Below are 18,904 nucleotides of genomic sequence, written 5' to 3' on the forward strand. Positions count from 1 at the left end.
GACATGCACACAGAGGACTGGGGAGGGGCTGGTAGCCACTGGATTTCCGCTTGTCTTGGGAATTAGTCCATAAATCTTACAGGAGGGCAGAGAATGACAGCTAATGCAGTAAACAGATGAATGGAAATCAGGTAATAAGAGAGTGTTTATTGTATTCCCAACTTACAGATGAAGAAACTGAGGTACTGAAAATTTAAGTAACTTAATCAACAGCACAAACTTGGTAAACCCTTAAAGGATATACAGGAAGCGTGGTTATGTGGAAATAATTCTAAGCATGAGTTAGGAAGTACTAGAGTAGAAATGGCCAGTGACATTCCAGTGAACACTGGATGTTCTGGGAATGCATTAGAGGGATAGCCAAAACAGGACTCATGGAAACCGTCTCCAAAAGAAGATGCTTAAGTTGAAGGGCCAACCAATCAGACAGACCAGGGGCAGAGAGTGATCTGGACAGAGGGACCAGTGTGTGAAAGAAAGCCAAAGGCAAGGAGCACAGCATGAGAAGAGAACCGCAAATAGGTCCTAGAGTAAAAGAGAGACGAGCAAATAAAATGAGTTAAAGAGGCAAGCAGAGGCCAGGCCCACGCGAATACTGCATAAGTCACCCTCGGGAATTTAAACTCTACTTTGAGGACCATGGGAGCCCGAGAAAGGAACTAGGCAGTGGAATTACAGGAGCAGATTTGAGCTTTTGTGATATCACTTGACTGCACTGTGGAGAAAGGAGTGGAATGCCAGATGGGAAAGAGTCTGTGGCAGTCAACCAAGCAAGAGCTGATGAGGGGCTGAGTTTGCGTAATGTCTATGGAGATAGGAAATGCCTTTAGCTGCTAGCTTCATTAGGACTTGCTAATTGACCGATTGCAGCGGTGGTGGTGAGAATGAGGAAATCTAAGGGGCAGCAGTCATCTGAATGGAGGCAGGTATCCTTCCTTGAGATAGTAAATTCAGGAGGAAAAGGAATAAGCTTCAAGGGTGGTGAAATTCAATTCTAGAAATGTTGTTATATTTGAATATCCAATTTGAGACACCTATGAGTGGTTGAATATATGGGGCTTGAGTTTAGGAGAAAGATCTGGGCTAGAAATATGGATGTGGCAACTATCAGCATGTGGATGTAAGTGGAATTCCACAAAAGAAGATGAAATAATATAAGGAGAGGAGAGAATGCAGAAGGAAAATGAGCCAACCCACCCCCAAGAGGTAGCTATCTGTCACAGGCGTGACACATCAATGAGCAAGCCACCATACTGTGGCACCGTGCCATTACCTAATGGCATGTGTACACTGGCATCTTTCTTCTTTTTAAAAACTCCAGTTCAATTCACTAAGCCTGATTTTCCATATTTAAAATAGAAGAGAGCGACTGAGCTGGAAAATCTATACCGTAACTGGGGTATGCCTCGACCACTCCCAAGTAGGCAAAATGATCACTCAAAACTGAAGTGCCTTCATTATAAATATTTTCTAACTGTACTCATCAAAAAAAAAAAAAAAAAAAGTGGTGGGCTGGATGTCAACGGTCGCTGGAAAGAAGAAAATGGGATGTCACATCTAAACTTCCGAGTTGAATCTTTCTCCACCCTCATGAATCTGACTGTTCATTCAGGTAATTGGCTACAGTGGAAATCAGTGAGTGTGAGTTGCAATTAAACTCACTTCTCCGAGCGGCTTCCACTCTTCAGTAATGAGCAGCCCCAAGGGATGCTTTGGCAGATGACAGACACTCAAGAAACAGGTTGTGGAGGTGAATGGTTTTTGGGGTTTTTTTTTTCACTCTTTAGTTTTTGATTGTACCAAACAGCAGGTGGGATATTATTTCCCTGACCAGGGATCAGTCTGGTGCCCGCCTCCCTGCTTTGAAAATTGGAGTCAACCACTGCATTGCCAGGGCAGTCCACAGGGTGAACTCACTGCTGATCTGGTGGCACTTTATTACTTTTTGACCATGGCCACACAGCTTGCAGGATCTTAGTTCCCCGACTTGGGATCAAACCTGTGCCCCCTGCAATGGAAGCCCACGGTGTTGTAACCACTGGACTGCCAGGGAATTCCTGAAAGTTTAAAGTAAGTTTTCAGTTTTTGCTACAAAGAAGTTAGTTACCTTCTCTGGGTGTATCTCTTCACCCAGCGGAGGAGGAGGGCATTCCCATTTGGTCTCTGAGGTCTCCATCATTTCCTGTGGCCACAGTCACCTGCAAGGGTAAGTCAGGGTACAGACTTCACTGGTAAGTCCTGTAGGCCTGAATCATCCCCCAGCAGAGGGAACAGGTAAGTATTACTTCTAGTCTGGTAGCATTCTCAATCACAATTTGTCATCACTCAAGGCACAGGTGAACTATGGTGCATATGTCAATTTTTCCTCCAAGGTCCTTGTTTTCATTTGGCTTTAAAATATTATGGTGACTACTTTATTTTGTTTTGTTTTGTTTTTTACTCATTGCATGCAATCTATGATTGCCAATGCAGTATACTAGGTCATTTCCCACACTTTCCTCCCAGCTCTATCCAATGCACTAAGGCTGGCTATTTGTAACTCAGTATACCGTTTCTAATACCATGACTTTTACATTTTATAATTCGTTTTACTATTAGAGCTGACATATGGGAAAAAACCCAACCAGTGTTTAAGATTAAAAAAAAAAAAAAAAACCTGTATTTTTATTTAAACCATTGTTTCCTGTGTGGATGGTAAGATAATTTATACTTCTTTTTAAAATTTGGAATGCAAGGTCTCCTAATAACAGAACTTAACTTTGCTCTCCTGAAGTGCCCCGAAACACCTCCTACTCCGAAAGCTGGCCTAAAAAGTGCTCACTCGTTTGCTCACTCCTTTTTTCTCTTCAACTCCATTTGATATATGCTTCCCAGGACGTAGTGGAGACTTGTGGCCCGAGAGGCTGGAAAATATAACTCCGAATTTCCTACAATCTCAGCTCCACTTTCTCCCGCGCTCCGGCCGGGGGCGGGAACCTTGTTATTGTCACGTGGCCGCGAAGGCCACAGCCCCTGCTGGCCAATGGGCGCGCGCGGGCCTGGGCAGCACCGCCCCTCGGCCCCGGCGCACGGGGACTTGGCGCTCCGCGGCGAGGAGGAGGCGAAAAAGTTTCTTTTGCGTGCAAGAAGGGCCTCGGTGCGCGGACGCTGCTCCCACTGCAACTCTGCCACCGTTGGCCGTGGTTTTCGGTTTCCCTGTCGCTGCCCCGGGGCACGAAAGAGCTCCGCTGTCTGGACTGAGAAAAAAGGGGCTTACCTGCGAGCGCGCGAGGGGGGCGCGCGCACGCGGCCCCGAGCGCGGGCGTCCACTCCCGGCTGGAAGTTGGTGCCGGGCCCCGAGTGCCCGCCGCCTGCGGAGACCCGGGCCGAGCGAGGGGCTGCGGGACCACGATGGGCGCGCCAAGGCTCCGCGCGCTCGCGGCGGCGCTGGGGCTGCTGCTATGCGAGGTGCTGGGGCACGCGGGCCCGGCCGAGGGCGGCGGCCTCGAGGCGCTGGGGCCGCCTTCTGGGGTCGGCGCTGAGCACCAGTGTCCCGCTCCGTGCCGCTGTCTCGGGGACCTCCTGGACTGCAGTCGCCAGCGGCTGGCGCACCTTCCCGAGCCGCTTCCGACCTGGATCGCTCGGCTGTAAGTATTCTTCCAAGGGGCGGAGGGGGAACCGCGTGAGTTTCGTGACTGCAGGCTAGGGGCCGGGATGCTAGGCGCGCGGCAGCTTTTTCCGGGCACCCCGTCTTGGTCCAGGCCTCGAGCGGCGCCCCGCGGGGATGGAAAAGGAGTGACCGGGCCTCAGCCCCTCTCCATCCCCCGGCGCTTGGGGGACCGCGCAGGTGGGCCCTGGCCTGCCCCACCCGGCCGCACTTGGGCGAAGAGTTGGAGCTACTGACAACTCCCGGGGCGCAGAATCCGCGTCCTGCGTGGAGCTCGCCTAGGGGGGCTCAGATGCGCGCCCTTGCCCGTCCGGGGCGGGAGAGCTGGCACCCTTCGGCCGCCCTGAGTTCTGTGTTCTCACTTTACGAGTATGATCCCGCGGCTCAACTATAGTTTCTAACAGGTTTAAGTCACCTTTTGCGTTCCCAGCGCTATAGGAGCCCAGCGCGCTCTTTCGTTTGGGAAGCCCTTTCAACGGTTAGGTCACTATCCAAGCAATGGTAGACATCATTTTGTTGTTCTTTACCCTCGCTTAATTTCGCGTTAGTAAATTCCATAAACTCCCCTCTTCGACCAAACTGCAGCACATCCCCATTCCGGTAACAAGTTGGCAAGACTGAGCAGTAAGTATGGAAGGGAAGGAACTAGAGTTTTTTTTTCAGAACCGAAGGCGTGATTTCTGGGGCTTCTCAGCGCGACCGGGCGGTTTAGGAGAGAGCGCTGGGTGCTATTATGCAAGTTTTTGGATGCTAGCTATGAAGTCTTAAAAACCTGAAATCACTGCCAACTGCGTGAAAGAACAAGGAAGAAAATGTCGTTTAGTTGGAAAGGCTAATTTTTTTCCAAATGTCGTCTCCTCTCCGGGCCCTCGTTTTGTTAAAATTGGAGGACTGGTGCAAAATGTTAACAGTCAAAACTTGTATGTCTGTCTTTCTTTCTTTCTTTTCAAGTAGCTATCCTGTTGAAAAGAAGCAAAGTACATCGTTAATACTCAGATTTGGGCCTAACAGAGTGTAGTAGTGGATATTTGAAACTCTTGAAACTTCTAGTCAACTATCCTAACATTCCAAATAGTAGTGGTAGAAAGTTTGGACACGTTGTTTAAAAAACTGCGTTTTTAAATCTCTATGCTCACCAGAGTCTTTTTGTGAAATATAGAATTGTCAACTATGGAAAAGCATATGCTTTGTGTTGATGTGCCTTAATTTGTAAAGAAGTGAAGAGAGTTTTAGACTGATATGTAGTCTCTTATCATGGGATGTCTTGTTTAGTGGTCTTTATTACAGTTGAAGAAGGAGATAAGGACTTTAACCTAAAACAGGGAGACTTTCAATTAGTTGTGGCTAATTCTGTTCAATTGCCTCTTGCGGAGGTCATGCTGCCTTATTCATGAGATGTGAATGGCTCTGTTGACAACATGTGGAACTGAACATTTGAATGGCTGGAGGTGAACACGTATGAATAATAGAGGGTTGAGAAAGAATGGACGTGGTGCTTCCTGGGGTGTGTTGAGAATGGCTCAGATCATTCACATGCTCTGACTTTCAGTAGTTCTCTGAGTGAAGTGGCCTGTCGGATCGTGCCGGTGTGCAATATATTTTTGTGTGAATGTCTTTTTCAAAAATTGGACGTCTCAAAACTGTAGTGCTCTAGATTAAGAGTTGAGTTAAACCAAAAGGGGTTTGATACCTATTTAAACGTTGTCTTAAAAGTAGTTGACCTAATTAGGATTTTGTTTTCCAGATAATTTGGTGGCATACTAAAAACAAATTACAGTTTATTTGGTTAGCACAATCTTTAATTACATTTCCGCCAGCAGTAAATTGTCTCAGTACAAGTCCACATTCCTTAAATGTATGTGAAAATAAGTTCCACTTGTGCAAATAAGCACTAGGTCTGTTGTCAGAAGCCCCACCGTGATCACTCACTGGACAGTTCTGTCATTCTTGTACATGTGTGACTTGTAACCAACTTTGTAGTTGTCACCAAACCATGTGGTCTAGATTCTTTATTGTCAATGTTTCTTTTGTTTGTGCCTAAAGCTCTAGAGGTCTCCTTTCTCCACCTTTGAAATGAGCAGAAAAATGCATAGAATTGAGCTTTAACTTCTCTGTTATTTGGTGTTTGGAACAGGAGGCATAAGATAGCTGCTGCCTAAATTTTACTTAATTAGAAAAGCTTTTCGGTAGATTGGCCCCGAGTTTAGAAATACGTAGCAAAATGCATGTTGTTCTTCCCCATATCTTAACTTCCTTTTCCTCAGGTAATTAAGAAAGTAAAAGTTTGCCTTAGGAATATTTTATGAGAGCATTCTTCAGAAAAAGTTTGGTGTGTAGCTTCTGTTTCATTTGTTGAATTGGCAAGTTAAAAATTTAATCTCTTTAAGACACATGTGTGTATGTATTTTTTCCACTTTATTCAGTTGTGATTTAGGGCTATAAGAATCCCATGGGTGAAAAGTTGAATTGTTTGAGCTGTAAAATAATAATATCACAGTTCTCTCTTTTTTTTTTTTTTTTAAAAAAGGAACTTCTAATATTTTAATGAAAGTGGCTCTTAAAACAGTCACTATTTTGAGCGTTCCTTACAACTGTCTTTAAAGGCAGACTTGAGTTTACATCTAGGCTGTGTGCTTGCAAGGAGTTCTGAACCCAGAGAGGAGGGCTATTTAGAATATGTTTACTTAGCCAAAGGAGGGAAAAGTTGCCCAGTTGTTAATAAGAGCTTCAAGTAGTTTTAAAACCTCACTGGAATTTCAGAATTATTTGTCTTATCACAATAGAAAGGTTTGGGTTAGCTGAGCTCAGGCCGAAAAAAAAAGTTTGGAAGGTACTTTTTGCTGGTGTGACTTCTTTAGTGTCTGCTGTGATCAATCCTCTGGTCCGTACCAGAACTGGGGCTGGGGTTGGGGGGTAAAATCCTTCTGGTTTTCACAGCTGTTTTTCTGTATTTTCCAGACGAAAACTTGAACATAGCAGGCTGATTTATGAGTCACTTTGGATCAGTGTCTTAAAACAGCTACAGCCTGGCTTTTTGTTTTTCAGCTTTCCAGATTTCTGCTGAATTAGCAGCTCTGCAGGCCCCAGTGGGATTGATTAAGAGGCTGTGCCGGATTTGCATTTTAAAATTTGACTTGGAAGTCAGATTTCCAAATGCTAAAAGGAAGAAAACGAGGGCTGGGACCAAATGTTGTAAATGAATTATTTTCATATATATTTATCCGCTTGCTAATATGCAGGAAGAGAGACTTCTCTCTCCTATGTAGAGTTTGGTTTTCAAGTGTTTGGCCAGCTGAGTTTTGCGTAAATAGTTAACACCTCTCTGCCTCACCACCTTTCCCATTTATTAACCTCATTACAAAAAGTTTTTTTTAGAAAAGGTTTCCTGGGGAGGATGTTCATTACTGGAACTCCAAACACGAAGAATCTGCCTGCCTTACTGACTGTAGTGGGATTTCAGAAAACATTGACATGGTACAAGTTGAATCTGTTTTTAGTGTGATTTTTAGTGATCTAGCCATAAAAAACAATACAAGGGAAGATTTACAAAAATGTGACATCCTTGGATCATTTCTGAAACATAAACTGTATGAAACCTAAATTTAAGTGCATTAAAAGTTTCAAGGCTTCAAGTATTTAGCAATAAAAGTCACTTCAGGGGTGTTTCTTTTTCTCTCCCACATACGCTGTGGTTTTAATAGTATGCAAAACTCAGGAATGGAAGTGTGTTGCAGTAACTGAACTATTTCAGGTTACCTGCTCCTGCTTATGGATCAGAAATGAGGGGTCCCCAGCATGTGCCCTGTTCTCTGAAGGCAGTTTCTCATTTTAAAGGTCTTTTGTTGGAGATTTCATCCCACTACTGGTAGGGAGGAGGAAAAAGTTGAAGCACTCCATCTTTTTTAACTTTTATTTTTCTCACAGCATGGCCCTGAGAACAATGAAAGAGTGGAAGCTTTGTTTTTTTCTCATTAGAAAGGAAATCACCTGTGTAAGCTGGAAATGCCAGATGGGTGCCCCCTTTCCTCTGAACAATAGGGATGCAGCCTAACAGGCTGAGTGCAAGGTTCTTTAGTTAAGTGAGTCCAAATAAGCCTTTCTGTTGATTCAGGCTACCTCCCAGGTGAAGGCCTCTTTTCCTTGGTTGTTTTTTTTTAAAGCCCGTGGGAAATCTGTGACAGTCTGTGGTGCTAAAAGCACACAGGTTTTTGTCTGAGTCCCAACGTGAGTCGTTGGACTCACGGTTTCCTTGATGAACTCCAGATGGACTCGAGCTGGGCCGTGAGGGAAAGTGTCTGGCTCCAGCGTGGGGAGCATGCACGGCAGTGGTTGTAATTGCAGGACTTTTATAGTTTAAAGACTGTGCCAGGTTTTTTTTTTTTTTCTTTTTCCTTCATGTTATAACTCTACCAGAACAAATCTACTCGTGTCTGTTACTGTCTGGTAGGTCTTTAGGCAAACATGTTTCAAATAAAACCTTTGCAAAAAAAAAAAAATACTTTTTTTTTTCCTTTTAGGTGAAATAGAGAGATCCAGGTTTATTCTCAAAACAAAAAATGCAAAGACTTAAAAATGATCTCTGATTTCTGATTGTTACTTAATGGATGTACACTGGGCTTCTCTGAATGTGATTTCTCTGCGTTTTTCTTGGCAGGGGGCAGGCAGCAGGAGTGGCACACTTATGTAGATAGCACATGGTTCCTGCTCTTCGCCAGTCAAGTTTGGTTATCTCTCACTTGGGTTATTTAAAAATCCTCACTTTTAAACACTGCAGAAATTAACCTGGTAGGATTGGGTACACACTTTTCAGGGGCAGAGCTCTCGCCCATCCTGTTTGTCAGGCTGGTTTGCAGCAGATATTCAGCAATGTCATTTTCATTAGACCAGTTTGAAGGCACATAGTCATTATAACCAAGTATTTTGCCAGATTTTGTTTCACATTTTGATTCTTGAATGCGAGCTGATGGCCTGACCTAGAACCCTGAACATGTAGGAATTTGGTTTTGCTTTCTTTTGAATACTGATGTCCTGTAGAAATGTTACTAAATTATAAGGAATCTCTGAGTTAGAAGCAGATTTATTTTAATGATTGAAAAGAAATCTGATCACGGGTTCTGAAGAGTCTGCTTAACTGTGTTAGGTGGTTGATGTGCTTTAAGTTGCACATTATATTGAGATATTGAGATTAGGGGAAATTCAGGAAGGCAAAGTTTGGCTTGTTTCCTACCCTTGCAACACACGCACACGCACGCACACACACACAGAGAAGTTGGGATGTGTCCTACCCACTCAACACACACACACACCCCAGTACTTTAAATAATTTGGTGCCTTAATCCAGGGAAACAAATATGTATGAAAAGCAATTTCTACTTTCTTTGATTGTAATAAGGACTTTGATACTTAGTTTTACAATAATAAAAAGGTTTCTTTAGACGTTTTAGTTTCAGCAACCTGCCTAATTAGCCACTTTTCATAAGCTATGACTTCATCATATCAGGTTGGAAGTGAGGAGATGGCAAGGGGTGGGGAGGGTGAGGCAAAACAACCAGTTCACAAAGATCTGTTCACCCTGGGCCAAAAACCATCTCCCTAAAACATTTGCGGGTTGGAGCATTTGAATCTGCCAGCCTCCTAAACTAATTTTGTCCTCAGAGTTTGTATTTTGGATTTTGCCCTCTAGTTTATGGACAGGATAGACCAATTATTTCTCATGTTGTAGCTGGTGTTGAGAGAGAGAGTTCATAAATCCACTCTGTCTTGCACATCATTAAGCACTGTTAGTGATCTTTGGAAACTACTTACAATTTTATTTTTGTTTTTTTTCCACAGGGACTTAAGTCACAACAGATTGTCTTTCATCAAGGCAAGTTCCTTGAGCCACCTTCACAGCCTTCGAGAAGTGTGAGTTCAGCTCTTTCCTGTTTGAGGTTTGAATCAAATATATTACCCATCACAGTATTTGATTGTAAAGAGCATTTGGGTTACAGTAATTATTGGGTTGACCAAAAAGTTCATTCAGGTTTTTCCATACCATCTTACGGAAAAACTGGAGTGAACTTTTTGGCCAACCCAGTGTTTAAAACCTTTAACTTGGGAGAGGGATCTTTAAATGAATTTATAACGTTTTCACCTTTATGAAATACAGATTGTGTAATCAGCTTCTCTTTCTCTCTCTCTTTTTGGCATTTATAGGAAACTGAACAACAATGAATTGGAGACCATTCCAAGTTTAGGACCAGTTACAGCAAATATTACACTTCTCTCCTTGTAAGTGGATGTTAGAAGGATTTCACATATATGTTTGCATGGACCATGAGAGCAGTTTCATATGGGCTAGACTACTGATCTTACAAGCGCAATATGCTTCCTTTAAACTGGTTAACTTGTTTCCTAGCCTCTCTCTCTTTTTCTCTCACTCCTAAATTTTGAGTATCATTGTAGCAAAGACGCTTTATACATTGCCATCCTTTGCTGCTGTGACTTTCAAGATTCAGAGAAGCCACCTTCACATGAGAGATGTGTATTTGATTATGGTAGACTAGGACTTAAATTCGGGTATCACTATATGGTTGGCCTGGGATCTGTGGATTCAGTATTATATAGTTCCGTGGAGAATAATCTATTTGGGGAGGAGAAATGGAGTTGAAAAGAAAGCATTGGGGTATCCTCTTTTAAGTGTGGCGTCTGCGGTGGAAATCAAGTTGAGAAACATCAAATCAAACTATCTGCTACATACAGTTAAAATTCAGTAGGTGATTGAAGTTAGAAATATCATTGCATGTCCTTTTGCATATCTGAGTTTTCAAATAAGATTAAAACTGTGTTACATTTTTCTGTATTATTAGGGTTTTATTTTTATTAGGTGTGTTTATATTTACACATTGGAGATGTTTTAGAATAATTTTGACTTTCAGCCTTTAAAGTCATTTAGAAGTAGCATGGTTTGATGTGTAAAATGACGTAGTTTACCACATCCATCTTGATTAATTGAAAAATACATTTAAGCCACTGAAGTTAAAAATGTTTTCCTCCTTTAAACAACTTAAGGGAGAAAACCACCATTGTTAGTTGCATCTGGGAAAGGTGTTGGGAGGGTTGAAATTATACAGTAAATTTCAGGAAAGCTGTTCAATTAATTAAAGTGATCACTACCCAATTGCTTACATCTGGTGATTTATAGAGGTTTGTTTTTACTGAGAGCCCAGGTCAGCTAAGTCACGGGTGCAGCCGCTGTGTCTGCTTTCCTCTGTTTGAATAAGAACTGAGTGACATTTGATACTGATGTGGTTTTTCCAAAGATCAGAAACAGAAAGGAATAAAAGAAAAAGTTGGTATTTGACAAATAAACACTGAATTTAAAGAAAGATTTTTATGCTAGCATTCATACCTGTTTTGTCTTTCCCAATTGCTTAAAATGTTGGAGTCTGATGGAGTACTGCTTTTGGGATCTTTAACATCTTTAGCTGTTCTCGTTTGACCAAGGAGGCCTATTTAAATCCCAGGGAATGACACTTCCTCACCCCGCTGTCCTTGCCCTGTGTGTTGGCAGATCCTGTCAGCATGTTGAAAGGGTCTTGAGGGTCGTTGCATGCTTCATGGTTGAGAGGGTCTGCAGTAGGGTTTTGGAATCTGGGTGGGTTGAGGAAAAAACAGTATTCTTTTGGGCATGGTATAGAGTTGAAAGCGAAAGAACTTGTAAGGAAATTAGAAAGCTCTATCAGAAGTAAATAACCTGGTGGTTTTACATTTTAAAGCTATAATTTTGTAATTAGAAAACTGAAATGACATCTGGAAAATTAGAAACCTTCAATATTTGAGCTCTTCTCCATGTTTTTGTTTGCCTTTCACCTTAGTGAGTGCCGAGTAGTCTTTCCTGAATTTGAATAATCTCACTTTCTTTTCCCTTAATTTGTTGCAGTGCATCTAACCAGGGATTGCTTTGTTCCTGTAATAAAATGGTAGATACTGTTTATTACCTAGATTACACAGACTCTGTAAAGAGTAATTTATCTCATGGGGCTGCTAATTCAATGTGCATAGTAAAAATTGTTTTTATACCTATGAAGTGTCTTGAAAAATTCACTTTCCTGGCTGTTCTCCTCTATAAATGTTTTGTTTTCTTCTGTAGGCTTCTTTTTTTTCCTCCTGGATTTTTTAATACACAGTCATTGTTTCTAAAGCACTGTTAATTTCTGTCTGGTGTAGGGTAGACTGTTTTAGTTTATATAGATGCACTTGAAAAATAACCAGAGCTGAAAGTCAGTACTTAAATACGTTTCTGAAATTTCAAAAAAAAAAAAAGAAAATTGTTAAACTACATAATGTGGCTCAGATTAGAAATTTGCTATGGCACCACCATTAAATCCCATATTTTTCAGTAGGTCCCCAGACTGTTTGACTCCTGTCGAGATTTTTAAAAAACATTTTGTGAGGGAAGACATTTTTCTGGGTGATTTGTGCAAGTTAAGTAATTTGAAGATGTGTTGAAAAAAAAAAAAAACTCATTGGTAGTCTTGAGCATAAGATTTTTTTAAATTTTTATGTATTTATTTTTTGGCTTCCCCTGGTCCCTGTTGCTGCACCTGGGCTGTGTCTCATTGCAGTGAGCAGGGACTCCTCTCTAGCTGTGGTCCTCAGGCTTCTCCTTGTGGTGGCTTCTCTTGTTGCAGAGCATGAGCTCTAGAGAGTTCAGTCTTCATAGCTGTGGCACGTGGCCTCAGTTGCCCTATGGGACGTGGGATCTTCGCTGACCAGGAGTTGAACCCTTGTCTCCTGCATTGGCAGGCAGACTCTTAACTGCTGGACCACCAGGGAAGCCTGAGCCTGAAGGTTAATGTCAGTGCCCATACGCTTGCTGCTCTGCGTGGCGGGGGCTCCTCCCAGCTGGAGAGGTTGATGCAGGGAAGACTGTGCCTGCTAAGACCTTCCTCTTCTCAGCTGCAAGAGCCGGCGGCTAAGATTGTGTCAACGGTCACCCCTTGGCCAGGAGATGATTTCAGTCAGGGACCAGTTCTGGTAACGTCAAGGAAGCCTGGTGAAATGCCAGCATCGTGGGATGATGGGTGGATGAGCATTGAGCTTCCCCACTAGCAAAGCTCATCTCTGACCATCTTAGGGAACTTGCAGGATGTGAGAGGCCTGGATAGTCTTTCTTTCCTCTGAACCCCACACAGAGCTAGTTCAAAAGTCTGACCTGCCGGGAGCGAAATGTGGTTTGTGTTTTGTGTTTACTTTTCCTCATTTCCTAGCCACATGTGGCAGGATGGTATATTTTAAGGGAAGAAATGGAATAATTTTTGGAATGAGCATATTCTGTACTAAAACTGTTGACCTGGCATAAGCAAGGTGATTTTATCAGATGTGATAGTTCTTTAGGCGTCTTGTCACGTGGCATAAGCTGTCCAAGCATTGGACATTTTTGTTTTCCTCTTTTTGGGGGGAGCAGACATGTGAGATCTTATTAGTTCGCCTATCAGAGGTTGAACCCACGCCCCCTGCAATGGAAGTTGCGGCAGTCTTAACCGCTGGGCTGCCAGGGAAGTTGCATATTGGGCATTTTTGAAACCTGTGGCTTGAGTTAGGGCAGATTTGAATCTGTAAGTTACGTAACGTTACTGGTGAACCAAAGAGGCCTTATTGGTCATTCAGTAGAGCTAGTTGGGTCTTATCTTGACTGACGGTTTATATGATGCTGTCCAAAATGCAGATGCTTTGCCTGGTATCTTAAGACCTGAAAAGATTTAAGTCAAGGAATGTCAAAGATGTACCTAGATTAATGCTTCTTGGTGGGGCCCAAGTAGATCCGTTTTAAGACATCTACCTTGCTGAGACTCTGCTATTACATAAATATTTCTGAATTACTGATAAAGTCAGCTTATCAAGACTAAACAAGCCTTTTCTCATTATCATCTCAAAAGTGGATCATTTCCCTGAAGTCCATCCTTTTCTTCATAACCTGTCATTTTTCCAGAGATGACAGTATCATCCTTCTAGGGAGGTTATCACAAATATTGATCCCTTTTGCCAGTGGGACCTCAACATGCGTGCTCTATGGATGGGCTGCCATTGAAGAGATGTAAAGCAGAGTGAGACGATCAGTTTTGCCATTGGAAAATATCGCTCAGACTCTAGTGTGGAGAATGGCAGTGGCCAGGAGAGGGGCTTAACGGAGCCAGATGATGAAGGGGCCACTCCAGCTGCCCTGAAGTGATGGGCGCCCCGTTCTCCTGCAGCGCCCCTGCCATCAATTCAGCAGAACGGTGATTAGAAGCAAGACTCAAGTTGCATGGCTTGCAGTTAATTGCCAGCTCCTCTCTTTGCCAGTTTGCAACCTTGGGCAGGGTACAGTCTGTACTTCCTGCCCTGTAAAATGAGGAGAATAATAGTGCCCAACTCACTGGATTGCTGTGAAGACTGGGGGAGAGAATACAGTGAAGCCTGCCTGCCATAGACTGAGAGCTCCGTGGTCATGAGCCATGGGCATGGGGATGACGTCATTCATTCAGCCAGAATTTATGGAAGAAACCAACGGGGCCAGCTTCTGTTAGTGTGACGGGGACACAACCATGAGCAAAGCAGAAAAACTTCCTCTTAGCGTGAAGCTTCCATCCAAGTGAGGGATGAGAGAAAATTAGTAAACAAACTTTAAAAGATAGCTTCAGTTCTTCAATAATGGCTGTGAAGAAAAAGAAAGGGCCACGGGATAGAGAGCTAGGTCGGCTGCCCTTTCGGGGGGTCAGGAAGGCTGACGTTTGAAGACTTACCAAGATCTACTCTGTGCTCGGTGCTGTTTGAAGGCAGAGGTTCAACACTGAACAAATCAGACGCTGTGCCATCTTGGGGCTGACCTTCTTGGGGAAAAAGAAAGGAAGTAAAATAAGTGGAAATGTGGTCAGAAGATGCTCAGTGCCAGGGAGAGAGGATGTCAAGGAGTGTGTGTGGTAGATGAGGAGGGGGCTTTAGGTTTTAAATGGGATTGAATGGAGCGGCTCACTGCAAAGGTGACACTTGATTCAGGGTCTGCAGGTGAGGGAGGGAGTCAGGAGAAGGGTCCTGGGCGGTACGTGAGGGGAGGGAGAGGTCATTTCCTCAAGCCTCCCCGGTCCTGCCCGGTCCCTTCTTGCCTTGTATATCCACCTGTGATGTGGCCATGAACTGGTTTTGTCTTATTTTCCTTCTGGCAGGTTTTACGGCACACATACAACCATGCATGCACGCATGCGTGCTTAGTCACTTCAGTCGTGTCTGACTCTTTGTGACCCTACGGACTGCAGCCCGCCAGGCTCCTCTGTCCATGGGGATTCTCCAGGCAAGAAGACTGGAGTGGGTTGCCGTGCCCTCCTCCAGGGGATCCTCCCAACCTAGGGATCGAATCTGCCTCTCTCATGTTTCCTGCATTGGCAGGCAGGTTCTTTACCACTAGTGCCGCCTGGGAAGCCCCTATGGCATACAATCAGTGCTTAATTAATATATGAATTGATCTAAGGAGTATTTATGGAACAGCACCTACACTCAGTATTATTCAAACAAATCTCCTCCGGGAGACTTAGTCCATAGCAGAGGCTAACCATTTACAGTGGAGAAAAAGCATACCTGTATCTTATTGGTGTTCAGTTATGCATGCTTGGCAATGAATAAAATAAATGATAACAACCGCAATGATAATAATTAAAGGAAAGAAAAACACAAGAGAAGTCATTTAAGTAGCCACCGGATTCCGCTCACCAATCTTGCGTGGTGATCACATGTCCTGGAGTGTGTGTGAAATGCAAGTGTGCAGATGAAAGCTCCCTTTCTGTTTGCCTTTCAAAGTTTGTCTGTCTCAGCCCACGGAGGATGACTTTGGTCTTCAGAAATAGAGATGTTTTCTAGCCCACTGTGCCTGAAATGCATGTGAGTGAACTATTTCATCAGGTCCTGAGCTAAAAATTCAGAATACAAAACCGCAAAACACACAATTGATGTGTCCAAACACCAAAGGAAAAACTGGCCCTACAAGAGTTACTGAGAGAGACAGGGTACATGTCTGCATAAAAAAACCTCTGCTAGTGTTTCAAGGGTCCAAGGGCTTCCCCAACGGCTCAAGGGTGAAGAATCCACCTGCAGTGTAGGAGACACTGGAGAAGGGAGTTTGATCCCTGGGTCGGGAAGATCCCCTGGAGTAGGAAATGGCACCCCACTCCAATACTCTTGCCTGGAAGATCCCATGGACAGAGGAGCCTGGCGGGCTGCAGTCCACGGGGTCGCAAAGGGTTGGACACAGCTGAGCATGTGGTGGTGGCACTCGTGGTCAAGAGCCTGCCTGCAGTGCAGGAATGTAGGCGGCACAGGTTCAATCCCCGGGTCGGGAAGAGCCCCGGAGAAGGGCCTGGCAACCCACTCCAGTACTCTTGCCTGGAGGGTCCAGTATTCTTGAATAAATGGACAGGGGAGCCTGACGGGCTATGGTCCATGAGGTCACAAAGAGTTGGACGTGACTAAAGGGAGTTGGCACATGCATGCACGAGCATATGGTGTTTGTGGATTGGATTGGACCACTCGGATAAGGGTTCAGGGGTGTATCAATGATGGATGATTCCCACCCACCCCCCGCCCCCCACCACGGGCTTCAGAACCTGATGCTGCCTGAGATGTGGTACCATCTCATCACGTGTCCTCCTGCATGGGAGATGCTTTGGGGATGCAAGAAGGTGTGAGAGTCACGCCTTCCCTCAGAGGTCTGGTCAGATTTACATGCTACAGACAACAATCCGGGGTCATAGGGAGTATTAGCAATTCGTGTGGCAGGAACAGTTGTTCTTGTAGAATTTGGAGAAGGGTGATGACCTTTCTTCCTTCAGATATGAAAGTCCCACTGGTGAAGGCTATGTGGTTCTCCCTCGGCATTGGTCCCGTCTCACTGCAGGGTAGGACTTGGGTCTGTTCCCGCAGCAGCCCAGTCCATTCTCGGCCACATAGGAGGGTCTGATGGAACACCCCAGTGGACGAGAGGTCTCCCGCCCTTGAGTGGAAGTAGAGAGCTGAGCACGGGGCGGGGCCCCCCGGCTCCCTTTGACTCACGCTCATGACCCACCTGACCTGAGGCAGAGCTCATGAACTCGGCTCTGGCTATCGGGAGGAGCAGCGTGGATGCCTGCCAGTCCATCTCGTGCGGTCCCGGCGCAGGATCGAGTGTCAGGTTGTACATGAAAGGACTCAGGACGGCGCGAGCGGCCGCAGCTGCTGCGGATACCGTCAGAGTGCGCTGGGGAGTGGGGAGGAGGGGGCCAGCGCACCGTGGACTCTAAAACGGGAGGGTCACAGGAGGAAGGAAGAATTTAGAAACATCCTGGAGGCAATACATGAGGGAGGGAGAGAGAGCTTGGCGTGTGGGATGAGTGGTCAAGGAAAACTTTTGCTCTCTTCAAATAGTTTAAAAAGAAAATCAGTGAGCACTCAAATAAGAGCCTCCCATGTGGCTCAGCTGGTAAAGACTTTTCCTGCAATGCAGTAGATGCAGGTCTGATCCCTGGGCTGGGAAGATCCCCTGGAGGAGGAAATGGCACCCACTCCAGGATTCTTGCCTGGGAAATCCCATGGACAGAGAAGCCTGGCAGGCTATAGTTCCATGGGGTCACAAAAGTTGGACACAACTTAATGACTAAACCAAGACCACCACTCAACTACGATTAATAAATGAACAACTTTCCCAGCCAGAAGTTCCCATAACCGTAAGATGGATTCAAAGCACTCCAATGTGCTGCATTGCTGTTCAGCGGGTCAGTCGTGTCCGACTCTTTGTGACCCCATGGACTGTAGCCTACCAGGATCCTCTGTCCATGGGATTTTCTAGGCAAGAATACTGGAGTGGGTTGCCATTTCCTTCTCTAGGGGATCTTCCTGACCCAGGGATAAAACCTGCGTCTCCTGCATTAGCAGGTGAATTCTTTACCTCTAAGCTACTGGGGAAGCTCTATGTTCTGAATGCTGAACAAAGAAAAATAGCACTTGACCTCTGCTGTCCAGGGGCTTTGAATAAATGTAATGGGCAGACACAGTAAAGAATAAAGACATCTCCAAGGAGGAGATGCCCTGGGTGATAGAAGCAGAGGAAGGCTGTCCTTTCAGCGCGTAGAGTGAAAGGCTGAGTGAGGTCTAGACCCGAAAAGAGATTGGGTACTTTGACAGGCATCGGCTCAGGTGTTTTACAGGTTTGGGGAGTAGTTGACTTTTTTTTAAAGCAGGGGAATGAAGTAACTACAGTTCAATTTAGCACAGATTCTGCTTCTCTACTGTTGTTCAAGTAGTCATTAAGCAGGGTTCATATTCAGAGTCAAGGGCCATAGTCAACTCAATAAAGCAGCTTTGATAATTAACAGTTAAGACTTGCCAAGTACCTGTTATCCATCCACCTTTAGGGCTGTCTGTCCCCTGAGCCCTGCTATGTGCTAGGGCCACACTTCTATTTTAACACAAAAGGAAACTGACATGGAGTGGGAATCATGTAAGCCTTGACTTCTGTATGCTGAAAGGCGTAGAATTGAACTAATGACTAGAAATCAAATAATGCAGTATGATGTTATCTGTGTATTGAATCCAGAACTGTATCAAGTGGGAATTCTGTCTATGGGCATGCATTTCTCGTTATGTTCCCAAAATCAGATTAATGAAAAATCAGTTTGGGAGACTTAAGAGACTATTGCCTGGTTTCTTGGCACAGAGTTTATTTAAATGATTCATTACATTCAGTTTATAACTTTTAAAGTATGTTGATATTTTAATAGCCCACAGCTCAGAAATAAAGCTGCATGTGGGAAAGACAAGCATTTTTATGTTTTCAAGTGATGGTGTAGCTAAGTAATTTTATAACCATGAGGTAAAAACTCAAAGGTAAAAACAGTTTTGTTTTGTTTTTTTAAATCAAAGTCTGTATAAGTTAGTATTTGAAACGAGGTCATCAGTCTCTCATATAAATTAAGAGGAATTGCAGAGAAGCTTCAGCCAAAATTAGAACTTAAATTTCTGGGGAATCAAGCTTCTGATAAAGTGGACACAAACTGTATCCCATCTTTACCCACATGTGGTGTAGATAAGCCTAAGGAATTTGCATCTTAACTGAAAAATTCATCCCCAAATGTGTGCTCTCCAGATGAGAATAAAAAGGACTAGTGTTTTCATATGTGAAGGACTTGCATTCGAGGACCACCACCTTCACCAGGACAAAGAAACCAGACATTATTGTGTTTCATGGCAATGGGCTCCCTAAGCCCAAGTCTT

At 44.2% G+C, this 18,904-nt stretch overlaps 1 protein-coding gene across 1 annotated transcript in view; it reads left to right on the forward strand.

Annotated features, from left to right (window-relative positions):
- The first annotated feature begins 3,390 nt into the window (after positions 1-3,390).
- The window catches only part of LRIG3 (leucine rich repeats and immunoglobulin like domains 3), a 51,558-nt gene continuing 36,044 nt past the window's right edge, over positions 3,391-18,904 (forward strand). The window contains exons 1-3 of the mRNA XM_061131073.1: positions 3,391-3,626; positions 9,479-9,550; positions 9,842-9,916. Coding sequence (XP_060987056.1) covers positions 3,391-3,626; positions 9,479-9,550; positions 9,842-9,916 — 383 coding nt within the window. The remainder of the gene's footprint in view (positions 3,627-9,478; positions 9,551-9,841; positions 9,917-18,904) is intronic.

The sequence above is a fragment of the Dama dama genome, chromosome 3 (genome assembly GCF_033118175.1).
Source record: "Dama dama isolate Ldn47 chromosome 3, ASM3311817v1, whole genome shotgun sequence".
Classification (NCBI taxonomy): Eukaryota; Metazoa; Chordata; class Mammalia; order Artiodactyla; family Cervidae; genus Dama; species Dama dama.